The following is a 23,909-nucleotide window of genomic DNA, read 5'->3' as shown; positions in this document are numbered from 1 at the left end:
ATTTATTAATTATACTCTCAATGTTATTAAATAAACTATCAAGTATAGTAACTGATTAGAACCAACTGAGAAGTTGCTTTTGATCCATAACAAAGTCTTTGGAATCTATTTTATAATTATTGTAATTTACAATAATTTAATGTTATGTTATTAAATAACATGTTTTATATAACTGACCACATCTACTTAACTGTACGATCAGTGATACCATCACTGAACACTTGATTATATCATACAAACATTTTGTCTTTAAACTTCAAGAAATTATTACTGTGTTATATATAAAACAATTAAAAAAATAAATTCTGAAAATCTAAGAAACAATAATAAGTAAATAAACAAAAATAATAGCAAACGTTATATAATTATTATAATACAATTAATTTATTTATATTATAAAATTATTAGTTAATAAATTTAAAAAAATTAAAATCTCTAGTGCTGAACTGACAAGAAGACATAGTTTTTGTTATTTTATGATAGTTCCTTTTGAAAAAGTATAAAGTCATTTTAATCTAAAATTTCACAAAGAAAATGAGAAGAAATAAATAAGAAACAGAAATAACAAACAAGTAAAAAAAAAAAAAAAAAAACAAATAAAATAAAATTACAGACATATAAAAAATATAAAACAAATAATTTTAATATACTATAACAAGAAAATCAGCAATAAGATAATAATTCTGACGCCTTCACTATTTTGCAGTCAGAAACGCACTGATTTTAGAGTACAATGCACTACATATGTTAAATTAACCAGCAGACCCTACACGAAAGCATTAAATCACTTACCACTGTGACTCACTGCACAAGCGTATATGAAAAATATACCATCACACAGTCAACATAAAACATAAAAAACACATACCCAGTCATCATGACCCTCAAAGCAGGTAATGCTACCTGAATACACCAAATGATATTGCTAACAACAGACACTTCAGATAAAAAAACATCCAACTTGCAAAATCATAACAAACCACAATTCTAACTTGTCCCACTTAAATCTTTTCAACCTTAAACTGAGCGTAACTCAAGAATGACTCACCCAATCTCCATCAAATTTTCAAATGCACAACTTCAGATATACTGCTAGAGCATAAATAAATTTCATTGAAATTGTTCCAATAGTTTTGGAAATTTTTGAGCCAGAAGATTTTATACATAGGCCTATAATAAATAAATATATATATGGAAACCACAATCTAAGTAAATTGTATTTATTTACTCCTCATACCTTGGAATGTATTGAAAATTTATTTTCATCCTCAATCCCACCATGTGACTGAAAGTATTACTGTTCTTTTCTTTGTAAAGTATATAAAAAAAAGATTTTAAACATGGTATTCATTCTTATTTTACTGGTTATCAGTATCAGTACTAAAAAATGAACTGCCATTGTAAATGAACAATGCGACCATAATTTGGTGATAATTAAATGTAGATTGGGGTTTAAAAACCTGAAGAAAAGGTGTCAGATGAATCGGTGGAATTTAGAGAAGCTTGAGGAAGAGGAGGTAAAGAAGATTTTTGAGGAGGACATCGCAAGAGGTCTGAGTAAAAAAGATAAGGTAGAAAATGTAGAAGAAGTTAAAAAAGAAATTCTTAAATCAGCAGAAGCGAACTTAGGCGGAATAAAAAGAACTGGTAGAAAACCTTGGGTTTCAGACGATATATTGCAGCTGATGGATGAACGTAGAAAATATAAGAATGCTAGTGATGAAGAAAGTAAAAGGAGCTATCGGCAATTAAGAAATGCTATAGACAGGAAGTGCAAACTGGCGAAAGAAGAGTGGATTAAAGAAAAGTGTTCAGAAGTGGAAAGAGAAATGAACATTGGTAAAATAGACGGAGCATACAGGAAAGTTAAGGAAAATTTTGGGGTACATAAATTAAAATCTAATAATGTGTTAAACAAAGATGGTACACCAATATATAATACGAAAGGTAAAGTCGATAGATGGGTGGAATATATTGAAGAGTTAATACGGAGGACATGAATTAGAAAATGGTGTTATAGAGGAAGAAGAGGAAGTTGAGGAGGATGAAATGGGAGAAACAATACTGAGATCTGAATTTAAGAGAGCATTAAAAGATTTAAATGGCAGAAAGGCTCCTGGAATAGACGGAATACCTATAGAATTACTGCGCAGTGCAGGTGAGGAAGCGATTGATAGATTATACAAATTGGTGTGTAATATTTATGAAAAAGGGGAATTTCCGTCAGACTTCAAAAAAAGTGTTATAGTAATGATACCAAAGAAAGAAGGGCAGATAAATGTGAAGAATACAGAACAATTAGTTTAACTAGTCATGCATCATAAATCTTAACTAGAATTCTATACAGAAGAATTGAGAGGAGAGTGGAAGAAGTGTTAGGAGAAGACCAATTTGGTTTCAGGAAAAGTATAGGGACAAGGGAAGCAATTTTAGGCCTCAGATTAATAGTAGAAGGAAGATTAAAGAAAAACAAATCAACATACTTGGCGTTTATAGACCGAGAAAAGGCATTCGATAACGTAGACTGGAATAAAATGTTAAGCATTTTAAAAAAATTAGGATTCAAATACAGAGATAGAAAAACAATTGCTAACATGTACAGGAACCAAACAGCAACAGTAACAATTGAAGAACATAAGAAAGAAGCCGTAATGAGAAAGGGAGTCCGACAATGATGTTCCCTATCTCCGTTACTTTTTAATCTTTACATGGAACTAGCAGTTAATGATGTTAAAGAACAATTTAGATTCGGAGTAACAGTACAAGGTGAAAAGATAAAGATGCTACGATTTGCTGATGATATAGTAATTCTAGCCGAGAGTAAAAAGGAGTTAGAAGAAAACAATGAACGGCATAGATGAAGTCCTACGCAAGAACTATCGCATGAAAATAAACAAGAACAAAACAAAAGTAATGAAATGTAGTAGAAATAACAAAGATGGACCACTGAATGTGAAAATAGGAGGAGAAAAGATTATGGAGGTAGAAGAATTTTGTTATTTGGGAAGTAGAATTACTAAAGATGGACGAAGCAGGAGCGATATAAAATGCCGAATAGCACAAGCAAAACGAGCCTTCAGTAAGAAATATAATTTGTTTACATCAAAAATTAATTTAAATGCCAGGAAAAGATTTTTGAAAGTATATGTTTGGAGTGTCGCTTTATATGGAAGTGAAACTTGGACAATCGGAGTATCTGAGAAGACAAGATTAGATTAGATTTGAAATGTGGTGTTATAGGAGAATGTTAAAAATCAGATGGGTGGATAAAGTGACAAATGAAGAGGTATTGCGGCAAATAGATGAAGAAAGAAGCATTTGGAAAAATATAGTTAAAAGAAGAGAGACTTATAGGCCACATACTAAGGCATCCTGGAATAGTCGCTTTAATATTGGAAGGACAGGTAGAAGGAAAAAATTGTGTAGGCAGACCACATTTGGAATATGTAAAACAAATTGTTAGGAATGTAGGATGTAGAGGGTATACTGAAATGAAATGACTAGCACTAGGTAGGGAATCTTGGAGAGCTGCATCAAACCAGTCAAATGACTGAAGACAAAAAAAAAAAAATATATATAAATATATATTTATTAATCTGGATTGGTGACAGTCTAATGCCCAATAATAGTTCAATACTTTCTTCATAAAGAAATAAAATTTACATTGTATGAAAAATGTCAGGATTTGAACCCAGACACTTCTGGATAAAAGGCAGAGCCAATAATTCTAAAATGAAGGATAGCAGTATTATTGAGATAATATGAATTTTTAATATAATATGTTAATAATAAAAATAAACAAAAAATAAAATTAAGTAAAAAACCTAGTAAATAATACTATTTTTTTACAAGCACAAATAGTAATACATTTAGAAAATGATTTTAAAATATTTAAAATTATTTTTTAAATAATCTATATAATATAATAAAAATAAAAAAAAATTAATTAAAATATATATTGAAGTGGAGAAATAAAAGCTTAATTAAGAATTGTTCCTTCAATCAGAAAATGGTTACAGAAATAGATGTTCAAATTGAGTGGTTTATCCTAAAAATATAAGGCAAGGGTGCTGGATATCGCCTACCTTGTTTAATATCTACACAGAAGAAATTATAAACAATAATGTAGGTGAAGATGAAGAAATCAGTAAAGAAGTAAAGAGAAAAAATATATAAGGTTTCCAGACATGATTTATGAAAAAAGGCACAGGGAATTGAACTGATAATTTTGAAATTAGAAGACAATGACAAAATAAGGAATGAGAATGAATATTAGGAAAAAAAATGAGGATAGGAGATGACAAGCCATTGAATGTCTGCACAAAAATGAAATGAATTAAAAGTAAGAAGAGCAATGACTAAGGAACCACTTAATAGAATGAAAGAGTTATTACATAATAAACTGTATTTTAAAAAGTTGAAGCGTCTTAACAAGTGTTACATTTGGGATGTACTTCTGTATGTATGTGAAACATGCACACTAAGAAAACGAGAGGATGGAGCCATTTGAAATGTCGGAGGAAATGGAGGAAATTGGAGAAGATTAGATGGACAAAGTGAAAAATGAAGTATAAGTAGTTAATGAAACTTTTTATTCTCGTTAATTAGAAATATTCTAATACATTCATTCATGCAATGATGTGGTTATGGCAGTGAAAAATCTAAATAATTTTCTTCTTTTGAAATTATATAATTTAAAATTAATATAAAGGCTAAATGCAAAAAAAGTAAAAGTAAAGTAAAAGTTTTATCATTTATAAACTAAATTGTTTACATAAAAAAATTGTGGGTTGTAATTTCTAATGCAGCAATATAATGTTAATGTCAGCAGCAAGAATTACAGAACATATAAAGTGAGTTATAAAAGAAAATATAGAGAATTATATAATGTAATAAAATTCCACACACATATTCTGTAGAAATTTGTAGTATAATGAAAAACATTAATCCAATACAATATTATTTGCCTTTTCTCAAAATTAATTATGAGATAAACAATCCCTACCAAAGGAGAGTTTCAGAGCTCTTCCACTTAGTAATTCATATCATCTATAATCCCTGAATTAACTGTACCTTTATATATGAAGGGAGAAGAAATTTACCAATTAACAATTTTGCATTAATCAGATCAAATATATCACCTTGCTTTTCTGAAGCAAGGTGAAAACCCTTGCCACCCAAAGGTATGTGGCTTGTTGGAAACATCCAACTGAATTTTAAACTACTCAGCCAGCCATCACTGATAGGTATTAACACACAAAATATCAAATGATATAAAATATGTTAATTATAAATCTAAAAGAGTTGTTCATAAAGATACTGAAAATTACGTACTTTGGCTTAATGTAATGTAGTCAAAAGAACAGAACACTCCCATTACTTTTAAATCTTTTTAGTACTAATAAAAATATTAGTACAATAATGAATGATTTAATTAATAGTATCTTAAATAATAGTTTTAGTAGAGTTGTGGTGCTTAAATCAGAGTATGAATGATTTTATATTAATATACATATTAGTTTTCTAAATAATAACATTAAAATTATAATTTATGTTCTTTAAAAAAGTAAGCAACAACTATTTTTTAGCCAATGAAGTTGACACGTTCCACAAACTCTAGCAAATTTTACAGGACAAATAAAATTGCTAACATACTTCTGATAGAAACTTAGCTGTAAAAAAAAATTCAATTTTTTTCAAGATTTTTTTGGTGAAACAAAAAAGCAGTAAACATAATTATTACACAATTAAAAAAAATAATAAATACCTAAATTTGTGGGTGAGGGATCTTCTGTTTGATAAGAAGCTGTTACTCTATTTTTTCATCCATCAACTTTTACAATGTACTTTAAGGTATATTCATGAAGCATTTAATACAAGATATTAGAATTAATGACATGGTTTATTATAAGTAGAACATTTGCAGTTAGAAATATAACTAAATCCTACATTCAACTAGCTGCATGTTGATTTTTTGTCTGTTGAATGCTTTGGCTGCCCATAACCTAAGACTTTTTTCCTAGATAGATTGTTGTTCTGTCTAATATAATGTATAAAAAAATGACAATGAAACCATAAAAAAAATTATAAAATGTATATTATTGTTTGGAATTTTAATTATAACTTAGTAATATTATTAAACTGTAATTTTAAGTAAAATTCTAGGAAAAGAGAAAAAAATGTATAACATAAGTAAGAGGATACAAAGGAGGAAAAAAGGAACAAAATATATAAAACCAAAAAAGCACCTATAACTAAGCATAAGATCAAAACATGGTGAAAAAAAGGTGAGATTCACATGTAACACATCATGCAAGCTGGTGATGTAAAAAGCACTTTGATGACAAACCACTGTCAGACTATTAACTAGCATAAATATTAAGAAACCTGTGCTTAGGTCAATGGCAACCTAAATTATAGAAATGTGTTAAAAAGGTTATCTTTTCAATTATTTCACATGATATAACCAATAAACATAATAAATCAAATAGCTTCAAGAGTTATCTTGAAAGTAACAATAATTTTTCTTGTGAAGACTGGCACACCTGTAATGCCCATCATTGGTTTGCTTTGGTTTGTCATCTGGTTTGATTCTATATGAACATTTATGTGTGGAGAGTAAAGTTTTAAAATAAATATGACAATGTGCCACCAATAGTAAAATTTGTCCAGAGATAAGGGTTTTGGACTTTTGAAATGTTGATACTCAATAAAAATCATAACCAACTAGTTTTTGTCAATGATGTTAATGCAATGAATGAAGGGAATGTAAGCAGTTTTTTTTTTACAGCAGAACTAATATGATGAAAATTTTCTATGTGACTATCACTCATCACAAAAAAATTGAAAAAGCATGTTGAAACTAAAATTAAAAAAAAAAATCAGTTATCTCGAATATAAAATGATTTATTTGGATACATCTATAACAGTCTTTTTTTAAATTGCCCATGTGTAAGTTGTTACAATATGGTTAGATATGCCAGGCACATCTGAAGACAAAAGGCGATTGCTGAAAAATGGCATTATATTATTACAGGATGAGATTCTGCACAATTGTGATATGTTCACTAGGGAAATTCAGTCATCTACTGTATAGTCTTGATTTAGTTTTACTTCCATTAATTCGTAAAACTGAAGAAATTTTTGGGTGAAAAGTGAGTTGGGAGGAATTATTAAAAGAAGCTGTCAAACAGATGTTAAATGTATTGGCAGTAAAGGATATTTTAAAAGAAGTATTTTGAATCTTACGAATTGTTACAACAAATTCCTGGATGCAATGGTATGATAAATATTGGTGGTTATTCCGCAGAAAAGTACTAAGATGTAAAATTTCAGTAAAAAAATATATTTAACCTGATATGTTCATATTACACAATCATTACAAATCAAACAACATTTACTTTTAAGATAGTCCTTAAATAAAATGATAATTAACAGAAAATGAAATAATATGACAGAATAGTTGAGAATCTAATTAAGTTACCTTTCCAATAGTTGATAAAGGTTTATATGGAGGCTGCCTTCCATATATTTGTGCATTACAATGGTCATCACTTCTAATATGATGGTAATCTCCATATGACTGCCTTGATACAGATTTATACAAATTATCTGCTTCTGTAACTTGACCATTATCAATAATTTCTGTTTTTCCTATGGCTGTAATAAAATCATGTTTTAATAATAAAGTATATGTAGATGTTAAAATAATAATTTGTCTGTATGAAATCGAACACTAATATTTATATATACTGGGTATGTGGGCTAAAGGTATCCAAAAGTAACCTGCTTATATTAAGAGAACCAGTAAATATAATTTAATAATTTTTTTTTTAATAAACACAACTCATGAAGTTTTAATGTAGGTTAGTCAAGTTAAATGTGTGCATCTTTTGTAGTTCGGCAGATATCTAGATGATAATTTAACTCTTGCCAGGTGTCTAGGAGCATCTGCAGCATTATAAGACAACAGCTTCGACAATTCTTTGTTTTAAATCGCCCAAATCTCAAATTTTTCTTTGATACAGAAAACTTTTAATGCTTAATAAATCTCCAAGCCCAAAAGTCCAAAGGAGTAATATCTTTAAATTAAATTAGGTGGTCATGCAGTTGGAACTCCTCATGTTGGAGTATCATCTTGTTGGAAACTAAAGCCTGCAGGGATCTGAAGAACGGCAAAGATCAAGTTAACACACAAGATTGTTGTTGAAGTACATGTCCGGTCACAGTGGGCTCCATGAAAAAAAAAAACAGACCGATGATACCATTTTGTGCAGTCCTAATTATATATTGACTTTCATGTGTCCCTTTCATTTTGATTACTATATGGAGTAACAGTGGTTCGAGGAATTTTCAGTTCATAACTAGGCTGCCTAGACTTTCCAGGACTGGCACTTTCAAATGAAATAAGTTTAAATGAAGTGCAGCAAAAAATGTGTATATGTAGTTTAATAGGCATACAAGGAAGTCATGTAATGCCCACATCAGATTTTTATAGCATATGTGTTCAATCAATATTGTATTCTATGATATATATCTAAAAATTAGTTACAGATGTTTGATCTATTTATTCTTCATTCTATTCTTGTCATTTTACTTTTTCCAATTTTCAAAATTTTTAGTATGTTCATTTGCAATACTGAGTAAACGAATAAAGTTTATTTTTCACATTTGCCTGCATTTACTCATTAATTAAAAGAATTTAGTTCCTTTGCATGAAGTTAAAACTTCTTCATCACATTAAAGTCAAATGATTGCTGCCTACAATATCGATTTGCCACAGAGGTAATGCACTGTGTCGAAAACAATCCTAATTATCTTGAAACATTGTTATTTAGTGATGAGGCAACCTTTCATATGTGCAGGAAAGTTAATGCACAAGATTGTCAAATTTGGGGTTCAGAAAACCCCCATATAGTAATCAAAATGAAAGGGACATACGAAAGTCAATATATAATTAGGACTGCACAAAATGGTATCATCAGTCTTTTTTTTTTTTTTTTTTTTTCATGGAGCCCACTGTGACCGGACATGTACTTCAACAATCACACATATAATTTTATCTTCCTTACTCATTTTCTGTTATTGTGTATAATAAAATTAGTAGATCCCTTTTTTCTATAAATTTTAAAAAGCATTTCTTACTTGGACTATTGATATAACCCAGTATCCAATACATTTTTGTATTGCAATCACAGCTGTATTTTCTTTCACCAAACACATTCTCTCTGTTTCAACTGTGTTATACTTCCCTCAATTTTTGCACCATTTTCAATTACCTGTACTAAGATGTTAATACAACTGACTCAATGCTGAGAACCATCTTTAAAACACATCCCAACAAACATGTTCTTTTCAAAGAATGGAAAATTATTTGAAGAGAACACATTCAAAGTAGAAGTCAATGTTTTTATTTACCGAATTATGATCTTATGTAATAATTTTTTAGGACGGAGAGAAAGACAACAGGTCTGGTTAATATATTAAAGTTAAAAATAATTATTTCTAATATCATTATTATTAATTACTACACAGTCTGTTGATTTATAAATTATTATTAATTTTATTTTTGTTGTTAAAGTTTTAATAATATGTATTTTATTGAAACAAATTATATTTATATTAGACTCCAGTAACAGTTTTAATGCAACTGATACTGAATATCCAACAGATTAACAAAAGGGAAAAATTTAATAATTAAACAGAATAATATAGAGCCTCTTAGGAGATTGATATTTTAGGGCTTGGCCAAATAAGTTACAATTTAATTCTAATTAAGCATTATAATTAATGCTTCTTGTATTATCCCAGACCATTATTCTTTGAAGGGTTTTATTTAAGAACACATTCCAGTCCGATACTTCACTGATGTAAGAGGTTAAAGGCATACTCATTATGTCAACAATGGACTCCACATGCCCATTATGTCTACATGCCCTGAATTACGAAAGCTGCACTAGATATCTGGGTACCTCTGGAATGCCATACAAATCAATCACAATTTTGATTTGACATGAAACAGGTGGTCAAACTAGAATGCCAATAGTAATTACTTTTTAAAAAATAACACATGGAACATGTGAAAAATAGATTTTTTTTACATAAAGACTATAATTTGTTACTATTAAAAATGATAGAAAATGAGAGGATATATTTTTATTTGGAAAGGCTTGTAAGGTCTAGCTTTGCATAATAAATACTTTCACAATTAAGCTTATTATAGAAGGATGAAACAAGTAGCCCTGGGTTTCAATACGGAATCTCCCCCATGGATCACATTGCAGTTTCATTGGCATTCTCAGCATAGCAGAGTCTGATCTATATCTAAAGAAACCACTACAGGGAAGAAGGGATCAGGGCAGTGGCAACTTGTAGCTCTAAAAGGTGGGGGGTGCTGCTCCAGAAAATTTTTTCTGGGCCTTCTCAAGGCCATGGTTAAAGGTGTCTGTAAAATAAAAGAACCGAAAAAAGAATCAAATAGAATAGCTAGAAGCAGGATAATAATCTAATTCTACACTTTATCATATTCAAGAATATGGTACATGGTATATAAGCACATTGCATTTAAAAACCGTATTCAGCTTAACCGAATAAATAATAAAATGTCAATAAACATAACATTTTTTAATATTATTAGATAACTTAATAAAATGTTCGCTTAAAAACACTATAGTCCAATGGTACTTAAGTTAAATTTCTATGTACACAGAAACAAATACATAATTAGAAAACATTATTACATATTTAGAAATTCTTAAAAAACTACCATACACCACATGCCAGGGTCGGTACAGCAGGAGCAACAGTGCTCTCTCTCCCTCGTAGCCTCACGTGCAGCTTCCTTTGTGCGCATGCGCACAACAGTCAAACACGACACTGCTGGAACTGTGAAGCACACAGTTCCATACAAAGATTTTTGTATCTTTTTCATAATCTGGGGGATGGCTTCTGACATTAAGCTTAAGGATTATATATTATACAAGTATAAAGAAAGACTTAAAAAAAAAGGACTCATTATATTAAATGTTATCGATAATATTAAGTGGAAATAACGGGTGCTACAGTTCCACAGTGCCTATACACGAGCTGCCACTGGATCAGAGATATGAAAAAAGGATACGGAAAGGAACTGCAGTAAAAGATGAAAAGAGGATATGGAGAGGAACTACAGTAAAAGATGAAACAATATACATCCAGAAGGAAGCTCAATGACTCCTCCAGGAAGGAAAGTGAATTTTACTCGCAATTATTTGTTAGGTTAAGGCATTTTTTATCCAGAATGGGAGCAGCATCCATGATTTTAAGTTACTAATCCACGATTTTAAGTTGAATAGTTTAAATATATGTTGCTACCAAAACTGTTTTCTTCCAGAACTTAAAGCGCCACCTGAGGACAGGTACAGGGTTTCTAAATGAATAACCTCAGCCATCAGTGGAAATGTGTTTGTATCAAATGAATTGTAAATTATTCAAATACACCAAAATAAAAGTAGGAAGGAAGACAATAATTTTATATTTATAAGCAGTTACATGCTGAAATGTAATGTTATTTGGATTACAGGAGTAAAGATTATTCATACCATGTAATTAGTTTATACACATATTAATAAATAACTACTGATTATATACATATATAAAAAAAATATATATCTTATTATTACTATGAAATTAATACTTACATTGTTTGCAATCATTATAAAAAAATCCATCAAATATAACAAAGTTATTTGTTTGTGGTATTATTTTACTTAAACCATAATGTTTATATAAAAATGCCAAAAATTTTTCAGATGGTTTATCTATGGCAAGTCGATGTGGTACTGTGTTTTCTTCCTAAAATGACAAAAAAGCAATAAACAAAATCACATGATCTGTATGCTGTAATTCTTAGCAATAAATTTAAGTTTTAGAAAAGAAAAACAGGAATTTATTTACATGCCACAGCTTAAATTACAGTGCATCATTTTTCTAAATTATTGTATTTCAAAGGAAAGTCAAAAGAACATGAATTCAATTTCACAATACATTTCTATTTAACAGTAAGTAATACTTCTACTACTACAACTACTAATTTACTGAAAGTAATTTGTTCAATGATAGGTTTTCTAATTTGTGAGGATTTTTCTGGCCTATTTTAGTGAATAAAGAAAAAGCATAAGTTTTCCTTCAGTAAGTTTTCACATATCCACTTTTACAATGATTTGCTAATTTAGGCCTTATCACTTTACATATGGATTTGTATTTTTTGTATTTATGCATAACTCTAACTTAAATGTACAACTGTATTATCAAATATAGTTTTGCTAAAGATTTTAGATGCACAACAATAAAAAAATATTAAATGAATAAATATTGCTGACTTTAATAACAGGGCATTCAGTTTACAAAGCCAGGTGGTGATAGTTACAATTTTTTTTTTTACAGAAAACTCCTAATTATGATTTGCTTGGTTTTAAATCAAGCAAATCATTTGAATGTGTAATTAATTATGCGACCATGATTGTGAGTAATCTCTACTGGAGCATGAGGGTAGCCAATAGCAAATAGGGATTTAATTACAGAAAGAAGAAAACAATATCAAACAGACTAACACTTCTTGCAAATTTTTCTCTCCTTTCAGTCCTTCAGCTTTAAAATAAATAAAGTGTAATAAATATAGTAAATTAAAAAAAGATCAAACTTTAAAATAGGCCTTATAAAAAATTTTTTTTATAAAATTAAAAAGAACTTGCATTGATGTGGCGTACGGTTCCAAAGCAAGACTGCATCTTTCATTGAGTAGAGTATGGCTTTCAGTGCAATCTCCCTATATGAAACAAAATTCCTATTAATATCCATTTATTAAAATAGATGATGGGTCATCATCTAAATAAGAAAGCAGCTACACTTCACTGGTTTTTAGATGGAGCCAGATATTTACCCAGAGAAGATGAGATAATGTTTAATAAAAATGGGATAGATGGAAGAAACAGTTAACCCATAGGTACCACAGTTGACCACATAGGTAAAAAAAAGTAATGTAAGTATTATATTATAACTATTTAAACAGTATTAATATATTAGAACATATATACATTATATACTATTTAAACATTATACTATTGTAACAGAACATATTATACTAGAACATTATACTATTTAAACAGTATTAATATGACAGTTTATTTTTAATATAAGGTGTACTTACTCTTAACATATGTTCAAATAATATTTTTCCATAACCTTTTCTTTGTCTTGATTCATGCACATAAAAATCTAAAACACATAATGACATCTTCTCATGGTTCAAGCCAGTAGCGTCAAATATAAATAAATTTTTCTGACCCATTTTTAACAATCCTACAACACTGCCTTTACCACTGCAATCAAATTAAATTATAAAAATATTAAATTAATTATAATATTGCCGATTTTAAATTGATACAATCTGACATTGATCATATTCATAGGTAGACAATAATAAATCAAACGTCGCTGAACATTGAAAAAATTATGGTAATGACTTTATTTGGAAGGTACTATGGAAAAAGTACAGCTACAATTTTAATGATGTTGACATATGTAATGTTAATAATGTTTGTGATCTTGGCGTTAATTTTGATGCTAAATTGTTGTTTACAGCCAATGTAGACAAAATTGTCTCCACAGCTAGGAGAAATTTGGGGTTATTGCTCTAGGTAGGGTGTCATTTTCAACATCTATAGTCTTTTACATTACTAAGCATCTATCAGACCTGTATTGGATTACTGCTCGGTGAAAGGGAATTATGGTAGAGGTATTACTGACTCCCATGCTGAGGTTGTTCAGAGAAAATTTCTTTATTATCTGCATGAGCATGGTTTATGTTTTCACCACAGCTGTTATGATGAAGACCTCCAAATTCTGGGCCAACAGTCTAAAGAAGAGAAGATCAACATCTGATACTGTATTTGTCTACTAGATGTTGACATTACTGGCCTGGTTTTCTGTGTACCCTACGTTAGAAATAGGAAACACAGGCTTATCAATTTCTACCAACTAGTATGATTATACCATTGGCAAGATGTACTAATGCATTTAATAACCTGATTGATTATTATACTGATGTTTTAAGTAAAAAGTTGAATACCTTTAAAGAGGCACTCTGGTAATTATTTTTAAATGTTTTGAATATTTTTTTTTTAAGTCAATCTTTCATTATTGTTTACGTTGTTATTGTTTTGTATTCTGGAAGGGCTAGCCATGTGAGAAGCTGTCTTATGAACTGAGTAGCCATTCAGAATTTGCACTGGACTCCCTGAAGGTATTGTCTGGATGATTTTATTCTATGTTCTGCATTATAGTTTTTAATTTTTTCTTTTATGTATTTCTATGTTACTGTATTTCTATCTTTCAGTTATTGCACTGGATACTGTTTAGTCTGAAATTTTATGTTCTGTTTGAATTTTCACCTTCAACCCGAAAGACTCAAGTGCAGCATTAAAGCATTTATTGTCTGTTCTGCTGCATTTACTTCTTTTCTGTAGGTCAATCCCGCTTCTCTGTTATTTTCTTTATGGAGGTTGATATGGATAAGGGGTGAGAGGAAAAAAAATTACAAATTTAATTCTAGTATTATATATCATAATATTATAATTATAATGTTATCTCAAATTATATTATTTTTTATTATTTTGAATATCAAATAGCCCAAGGGAAGGATAATGTCGAACTTCCCAATTTAAATCCAGAAAATCCTTGTAGGTCTAGAATTCCATCTGTTTGTCCTTTTTATAAGAACAACTACTGAGGAAATTGCATCAGTTACCACACATACAGACTTTATCTTTTGTGTTATACTGCCAAAATCTGATAACTGGTAGCAGAGTTTTCTTCCTCAGTTAGCGAAGAGTGAGCATTTTTCTGAAATGGCTACATTTGCAATTTAGGAGTAGTATAAATAATCATTTGTGGTACTGACCACTAAAATTCATTTTAACCAATAAAGATGATACTTGTTTTAAAACCCAAAGTAATCCAATGGAATCTTTAAATTATGATTGTAATATACATTTATTTTATTTTTTTTTAATTAAAAAAGAATATTTGATTTTTTGAAGTTTAAGCTGACTACAAAAAGTCAACATTTAAAGAAGAATTTAATATGCATTTATAGAAAAATTAGTAGACTGTTTTTCTTCATTGTGTTTTTTTTTTAAGTTAGTTATGTAGTTTTTAAAGTTTACTTTATTTAACTTTTTTTACTTTCATTTTTATTTAAATTATGGGTATACTTACACAAATGGTTGGAAAAAAGCCTTTCACAACTAATACAAATAATGAAAAACCAGTATCTTAATAGAAATAAGAAGAAATATTCCACAGAATAATGCTAATTACTATTAGCATGTATTAACCAAGGCTATCTGGAATGCAGGAATATAACCGGCGTTTCAAAAAGGACGTAATCCTAAGATTAAGATGATAGAAGTCACACATAGGTAAATTTTATTTCTCCCTACATTCAGTTGGCAACACTGTACTCAAGGTTAGCAGCTTGTAACATCTGAAACATCCTTCTTATGCACTAGTGCTATACCAGTATAAATTTATCTCTATTGTGTTAACTATGTCGTTTTCCGAGGACGAACGTGTGTTTATTATTGAGACTTATTGCATGTATAAATCTTATAAATGAGTTAAAGATGAGTTTCTGATAAAATTTTCCAATCTTCAGTTTCTAATAGGTCAACAATATTGTGTCCGATTAATTAATTTCATGAGACTGGGAGTGTACATAATTGGAAAAGCACAGGTCAACAATCACTGTTAACAGTAGAAGTTCTAGAGGACGTGAAAGAATGTTTGACTTGCTCACTCAGAAAATTGCTATGAAAGTTATCTTCACAGGTTGCTTTCAGTATCAGGTAGATAGTGCTTTCACTATATACAGCTTTAAGGGCTACTAAAATATTATAAAAGCATGCTTATCGTATTGGTGTTGTTCCAGAACTGAAAGAAGTAGACCATGGAAAACATTTACAGTACTGTCATTGGTTTCAGTCTCGTGTTGATGTCAACATTATTGAAATTTTTGATCCTGTTAATTTCAGCGATGAAGCATGGTTTCACTTGGATGGCTGCATTAACAGCCAAAACTGTTGAATATGGAGTGCTAAAAATCCTCACGTGTTTCATGAACGACCATTACATGCATGCAAAATTGGTGTTTGATGTGCAATTTCTCGGCGTCGTGTAATAGGGCCTTTATTTTTTGACAAATATGTACATGGTGTGATTTATCACAACTTAACTGAACAGTTTATTACCATGTTAGATTTACATGAACAAGAATGTTAGTTCCAGCAGGATAACTCGATGTATCATTTGTGTTAATGAAACACTGGATATGTTACAGGAACTTTTTGACCATTGTATGACATCAAAAGAGTTGTGGACTCTGAGATCTCCAGATCTTACACCAGCAGATGTTTTCCTTTGGTGGTATTTAAAAAGTGTAGTTTTTAATAACAATCCTCATACACTTGACGAATTGAAGGCTGACATTGAATGTGAGATTTCAAACATTACTGAGCAAAAATTACAAACGTGGCTGCAAATATTATGAAACGTGTAAGAAGCTGCATCACGATCACAGGAAATCATTTTGAACATCTACTATAAAGTTATTAAAGGTAATTTGAATATTGTTATAGGTATTAAGGTTGTAGGTTATAAGTATTTTATTAACATTAATATTTTTGTAATAAATTCACATCGTCAAACAACGGGGTTGTGTCCTTTTTGAAACATCCGTTACATTATTTTGTTTCACCTCGTGCTTTGAAACTAATTTTTAATAACATGAGTCCCAAATTTAGCAAAGGCTTAAGTTGTGTGCAATTTTCTTCCTGCAGACTAACAACATTCTGCAAGGACAGATGTTGTGAATAAGCAATTTGCAGAGCTACATGATTGAGGAGCAACTAATGATCGTTATTAATTCATAAGTTGGCGAATCTTTCAATGACACTGTAAGCAAATTACGTAGCAAACTACTGTGAAAACAAATTTGAACAAACATGTTTGGTTGGGGACAACAAAACACAGGCTGATCTTTACCATCTCTCCAAATGGTGTCAGCTGAAAACATTGCTGCTGCAAATGATAGTGTGGCAGAGTGTAATGAAATCTCAGTGCACCACTGGTCATTGCAATTGGACATTTCAAAAAGCTTAATTCAATAAAAGTTCTACATCTGCACCCACTAAAGCCAAATAATTGTTTGAAATGCTGGGCATTCGTCAACTGGGTGCATGAAAATCAGCAAGTGCTAAACTTGCTAAAAAAAAAAAAAAAAACATCTTTGGCGACATTTCCACTTTAGTAGATATGCCAACAAGCAGCATTGTTACACTAGGATTAAAGAAAGAAAATCCTTGGGTATATTCAAGAATGATCTTAAGCATACCCAATGAGTGACAATTTAGGACAGATTTCATACTGATGGAGTGACTGGCTGTTATATTTTGAAAATGAAGCTGGAAGCACAGTAGCTGTCAGTGATGAGTGCAATTATGTGATCTTAGTTGGATGCCATGGTTTTGGACATATGGTTTAAGCAGGATGGTGCCATTTGCCATGCAACATGTGAAACAACCCACCTGTTACAAAAGAAATTTAATGATAGGTAACTCATTTGGTGTAAGAGCTAAGTGAATTTGCCACCAAGATGACTATTATGTCATTATTTAGTAAACTAACTATGTTTCATATGGACATGCATGTAAATACATAAAAGTTATATCAGTATAAGCAATACTAACTTGTTTCCTTCAGGTTCAGCAAGTAAGTATACTACGTGTTCTGAATTTCTTAAACGTTCAGCACTAGTAATAGGTTTCAATAAGCCTTGTGCTTTAGCTGAAGCAAGCCCCATTTCATCTACAACTTCTGCCAATAGATTTGAACATAGTCTGAAAAAAAAATCATTTGAATGAATAAATAAATAAAATGTAATACGAAAAGTATTTATAGTATTTATATATATAGTATTTATAGTAAAGTATTTATACATTTATTCTTAAGTCTATTGATAATCCCACTGGAAAATACACTATGATAATTTTGATTTAACAATAACATTAAATATAACACTCCGGAAATTTATTTAATAAAAATACTTATTACATAAATTTCACACTGGGTAAATTTTACTTTTAACTCCTGATAATTTGTGAGCAGGTACTTGTTTCACTAACAACAGTTGGTGGCAATTTGCTTATTAAATATTAATCACAGTTTTCCAATTCAGTTTAAAAAATAAAAGATTTAAAAAAATTATTTGGTAAAAAAAGGAAAAAACTGCATTAATGGAAAATAGATGAACTTTTTATTTTTCATACTAAGGGGTAGGATATCTTATAACCACTAACTTATTGTGAGAGTCAGGCAAGAGTGATAATGTGTTGTGTGGTCATTAGATATAAATTTTAAAACTATTACTTATGGGGAAGAGGAAACCAAGAGTTAAAGAGCAAAAACTGTCATAAAATGCTTACCACATTTAACAGGGTTATTAAAAAAAAAACCTGTGATCAAATTTTTATTTACATATCATTTGAAAAAGGTTTTTGACAATTATAATAAAAAGTATAAAATTTAATTTACAATTAATTCTTTAGCCCTTTTTCTAAAATATATTCTTTATTAAAGTAATATTATTGGATTTTATTTTATTCAGAAAAATTATTACAATTAACCTTCAAGATTTTAAATTTATCTAACAAGTTTTGTTAAAAATTATCAATGGTAGACCTCAATTTACCTTTACAGTTGATGATTTAATAATCATAATTTTTACCATTAATCTAGATTACTAGAAATTAATTACAACTCATAGACATAGCGCAAAGGGAGGATGTATACTCACTTGAATTCAGCAGAACAATTTTAAATTTAAAAAAAATAATTTTAATTTTTTTTTATTTAAGCAGTCTTAACATAAACTGCCTCCTCAATTAGCTGGAGAACGCTAAACACTACTTCAGTGTTCAATACAAATTTTTACTCTTTGCAGCAATAGATATATTTTTTTATAGAAAAAACATCTGTTTTCAGGACATGAAGATCACACAACTAGCTGACTAACAGCTTAGCTGGTATTGTTAAAATTAAGCAGAAAAATTATCAAACTGCAATTCTCACAGCTGCGTACCAGCACACACCATTGGGTTTTAATTAAAATAGAATTCTTCCCCACAATAAGGCACAAACAAGTTCAATAAAAATTCTTTCTCTCCTGTTACTTCATGAGTCTTTTACAGCAGTTCAAGTTTAAATGGAGTCTCACTTGGAACTGCTGTAAAAATGATTATAGTAAATACAAAAAATAACTACCATAAGTTTACTTATGGTAATAATTAATTACCATAATTAAGAGTATAAGAATAAAACTATTTAAGTGTTCAATGAAAGCAATTTACATCTTTTAAATTTAGGCAAAAGCAGCAGATGTCAGCTGAATTAAAAGTTGTATAACAATGTTTAATTGAAATATGTTTCACACATGAGAGGGTCTTAATACAGAATCGTAACACCAGCATTCAATATGGTACAGGTCACTTAAACAATAATAAAAGGTAATATAAAACAAAATAAATAAATAAATAAAAATAATTATAATAAATATTAGCATTACTTCTGAATTGTGAATAGTAAAAAATATGAAGATTTATAATAAATTCAGTTGGTAGTTCTGGAAACTAGAATCAGTAATCATAAAAAGAACCCACAAACAGTTAACATAATAAAACAGTTTACGCAGTCAAAAATCAATTGTATATTTAACTACACAAACATTGCATATATTTTAACTAATACTTATTCTTAAATATAAAATGTACTTTATTACCCAGCAGAGCGGCGATCTCCAGAAAACTTTTCTGGCAGAAGAGTATTGTTTACTTTTGTAATTTTATTTTTTAAGAAATCATTAACATTAAATCTGAAATCCATTTTTCATAAATTTAAAAAAAAATTAATCACAGACTAAAAACAGACAATCTGTATACAAGGTTACACTGCTAGTTTGACACTAGTACACGAGTTACATGATTTAATGTAAGTAGCCATAGAGATAATGTGTATTATCATGTTAGGTTCATGCACACTTGCGCGAATTTGACAGTGATAATTTACAAACAACTATTCCAGAAGCTGGTTTTTTACATTACTCATCTTTAAATAAATTGCCTGAGAAGTGAAGTAATAGTTGTTTCATTTTTGGAGGTGTCTTTTTCATAAGTTTTTTTAATTTTAATGAAAACTGTTTAACTTATTTCTTCTACTATATTTTTGAATACTAAGAAAAGGATGATGTTCTATTAAATTTATTTGACTTTTTTGGAGTATTCATAAATTGTGTATGTAAAGATTGACTTATACGAAAGAACGGAATAAAAAAGGTTTTTGCTTGTGCAGGGTAAACGTAAAGCTACCTAACGTTGAGTCAGCTGAATACGTATTCGTCAATGAAATAGGATTGAGTGCAAATAAAATTTAAAAGGCAGTGTTCATTCGAGTGGTCCTGCAGTGTCGACGGACTGAAAAGAGTTTTTGTTAGTTCTGTTAATTCGTAAAGTATTCTTTTACTTCAGCGTTTGTAAGTAAACAGAATTAAAATTTTCTTATAGATAAGTAACGCATAAGGTTTGTGATCCTTTTCATAGTGTTATAACCTGTGTGATGTAGTTTGGATTATTTGGGTATAAAAGAAGTTACGGCTAAAAGGGTGGACGGATATTTTTCTTGGGTTGGGATGGGAGGGGATGATGAATGATAAAAAATCTTTTTGGGTTACTTCGTCTAATTTTTGTAATGTAATGATCATGAAGACATATAATAGTATTTGTCAGATTAAATTTCACTGTGTTTACGTTTAGAAATTAGATTCGGTATCACTGACGTTGACCTTGAATTCGATATTGCTTGTTAAATCACGACGGCTGTTATTATTATTTTAAATAATATATTTGCTTATTGACAGGGTTCAGTTTGCCCTTTTTCTTGTAAAACACTTATTTCTTAGTAAAGAAAAGTACAATAAAGGGACTTTCGACGTTTGTAGTGATACAGATTAGATTGCAAGTTGTTATAAAAACTAACAGTTGGTTATTGACAGTACCGAAAACGACTTGCGTACTAGTAAACATCGAAGATTTCATTATGCGTCTAAAAAAGTATTTGTCTTAATTAAACTATTTACACGAAACATTCATTTGTATGTTTTTATAATTTATTTAATTATTTATTAGTTTTTTGTGTATTATAAATTATTTCCTTATATTGGGTCTTTTCTTCCAGACTTTATAAAATTGTAAATCACGTTACTGCCAATAAATATTTTATTTATGTGCTTGTTCTGAACAAGTCATTCCTTTTTTTAGTGTACAAATTTAGTTTACTATTTCATGTACACTTAGTTTATTTGCTGATGTCAGTTACTCTGTATATCAACTAAATGAAATAAGTAATACGTTTTATGTATTGAAGCTTTATTTTACAAAAAAAATGTTAAGGATATTTAAACAAATAATTTTATTCTAATTCATAAAATTTTTACTTGTCAATTTTTTTTGGAGAAATATATTGATTTGTAGTTTAGTAACTGATTTTATTTTTTTTGTATGGTTAGTTGTGCTTTGTATTGCAGTTTTTCTTAATTAAGAATTTTTTGTAGTACTTGTATTGAATTCAATTTTTTTGGATTGTATGATTGGTATCTAGTAAAGTATATTTTACAAAGTATTTGTACTAATTAATTTTTTATTTATACTGTTCAGTAGTAGTTGTATCTTGAAAAATTATAGTTGTGATAGGGTGACCAAAGAACCCAGAAATTTGGGCTTGCCTATTTTTAAATGTCTGACTTGAATGTTGATTTCTGTGATAAAATATATGAAGTAAAGTATTATTTATGGGGTAAAGTAATTTCATTAACCTGCAGAAGATTTTTCAAGAGTATTTTTAAATCAGAATAATTAAACATAAGATTACCCAAAATATATACTTTAACTTAGATAAAGAGTTATTTTATACATTGATTTGGAGTTGTGTTTGGTAATTATTTTTTAAAGTATACTTTTGTTGATAATTTCAAAAATTCAAATCAACTGTGATTGTAGTGTGACAGTTTTGGGTAAACTCATGGTACAGTTTCATAAGCTGGTATGAAAAAGATCACTAAACATAATAATAAAGTTACAATTTAGCCCTTTGAATCTTAATATCCTTTTTTCTGGATGTCAGTAGTTTATGCATAAAATCCCGACGTCCTTTTATTTGGATGTTTGCAGTACATGTTAAAAATCCCAACATCCAGTTTTCCAGATGTGTACTAAATTATTAATTTTTTATTAACAAATTGAAATTTGCACAAATAAAACAAAAAAAATGATCAGAAACAAACGATCATTAATATCATGTCACAATATTAAATATCAAGGATATAATATATTAAATATTAATATTGAGAATGAAACGATTTAGTAGGCTGTGGCGACTAGGTTAATCTTGTGAATCGGTGACTTGTTAAAAAGTTTGATGCCTTTGTTGTTGTTGTTGTGAGTTAATAACGAGGTTAGTGTTGTGTGTTTTGTGGTTTACAGTGTTACTATAAAAAAAATGAAGCATGCATGATCTATCAGTGAAAATATAGTTTGTAGATATTTTGAGGATGACAGTTTTAGTGATAATTCTTTGAGTTCAGATTTGGATAATTTTAGTGACTGTGGATCTTATGTTGATTATACCAACAACCATCCTGACTACGATCTGGTAATTACCCAGCCTGGAACTTCAGTACTCAAAATTTAGGCATCTCATACTTTTGTGACTAGATGTTGATGATAGTTCGTTAATAAATGAAAGTCGAACCAGTACCAGTAAGTCTAGACCTAATTGCCAACTAATGATTCTAGTGAAACCGAGGATGGATGGGTTGATGTGAATGAAGATGGTGATGTAGTTATTCCCACAACTTTTCTTTTCAAGATATACCAGGTGTAAAGCATTGTCCCCCTCATGACTCATTGGTCATTGTATATTTTAAGTTACTTTTTACTATTTATATGTTGGAAATGTTTGTAAAATACACAAACATGTATGTAGAAAAAAATGATATTGGCTATAAACTTTCATGCTGGACCCAATTCCATTCCTGAATTTGGTCACATGTTACTACTGCTGAAATTTAAACTCTTTTCACAGTATTGATAGATATGGGATTAAATAAAAAACCAACGATTGCAAGTTACTGATGGACAAATCAAAAACCAGAACATGCCTTGGTTTGGAAGAATGTTCAACAGAAACAGATTTCAAGATATTTTTGCACGTTTTTACCTGGTTGACATGTCAAATCTTCCAAAACCAAATGTACAAAATTATGATACATGTGCTCTGAAAGCAGCCCTTCATAGATCACATGAACAGAGCCTCAAAGCACTATTACATCCCTGGACAATTTATCAACAGATGAGAGTATGGTACCCACAATTCACAATCCCCTAATGCAGTATATACCAAATAAATACCATAGATTTGGCATTAAATTATGAATGTTGTTTCACATTACTGTTTTCAAACTTTTTTGTTTTCAGAGGAGCAAAAGGTACTAATAGAGATATTTTCAAAAAAACAAAGTCTTGCTTACTCTGTGGTCATGAACCTTTTAGAATTAGGGGATACCTGAATAAAAGGTACCATCTGTTGATAATTCTTTTACTTCTGTAAAACTGGATAAACATTTATATTCAGAATGTACGTTTTTAACTGGAATACTGTGAAGGAACAGAAAAGGCATCCCTTCTGATGTGAAAGACAATTGTGTAGTAGGTCAGAAAAAAATATGAAAGAAAAGATTGCATGTTAATATTAGGTTATAGGTAGAA

General features: G+C 29.6%; 2 protein-coding genes across 12 annotated transcripts in view; one reads left to right on the top strand and one right to left on the bottom strand.

The window, feature by feature from the left end:
• LOC142328946 (alpha-tubulin N-acetyltransferase-like) overlaps nt 1–20,032 on the bottom strand; it is a 51,134-nt gene extending 31,102 nt beyond the window's left edge. For all 5 annotated transcript variants that reach the window (XR_012757386.1, XM_075373135.1, XM_075373136.1 and 2 more), the window contains exons 1-5: nt 19,871–20,032; nt 17,784–17,933; nt 13,187–13,358; nt 11,679–11,832; nt 7,484–7,659 (exon numbers count right to left, since the gene is read on the bottom strand). Coding sequence is in view for 4 of the 5 variants with exons in the window: in XM_075373135.1 (XP_075229250.1) it covers nt 7,484–7,659; nt 11,679–11,832; nt 13,187–13,358; nt 17,784–17,933; nt 19,871–19,974 (756 nt within the window). In the remaining variant the exon portion in view is untranslated. The remainder of the gene's footprint in view (nt 1–7,483; nt 7,660–11,678; nt 11,833–13,186; nt 13,359–17,783; nt 17,934–19,870) is intronic.
• Nucleotides 20,033–20,484: 452 nt separating this feature from the next.
• LOC142329299 (uncharacterized) overlaps nt 20,485–23,909 on the top strand; it is a 216,374-nt gene continuing 212,949 nt past the window's right edge. For all 7 annotated transcript variants that reach the window (XM_075373751.1, XM_075373747.1, XM_075373745.1 and 4 more), the window contains exon 1: nt 20,485–20,620. The gene's annotated coding sequence lies outside the window, so the exon portion shown is untranslated. The remainder of the gene's footprint in view (nt 20,621–23,909) is intronic.

The sequence above is a fragment of the Lycorma delicatula genome, chromosome 8, assembly GCF_047948215.1.
Source record: "Lycorma delicatula isolate Av1 chromosome 8, ASM4794821v1, whole genome shotgun sequence".
Classification (NCBI taxonomy): Eukaryota; Metazoa; Arthropoda; class Insecta; order Hemiptera; family Fulgoridae; genus Lycorma; species Lycorma delicatula.
This window is presented reverse-complemented; position numbering and strand designations above follow the sequence as displayed.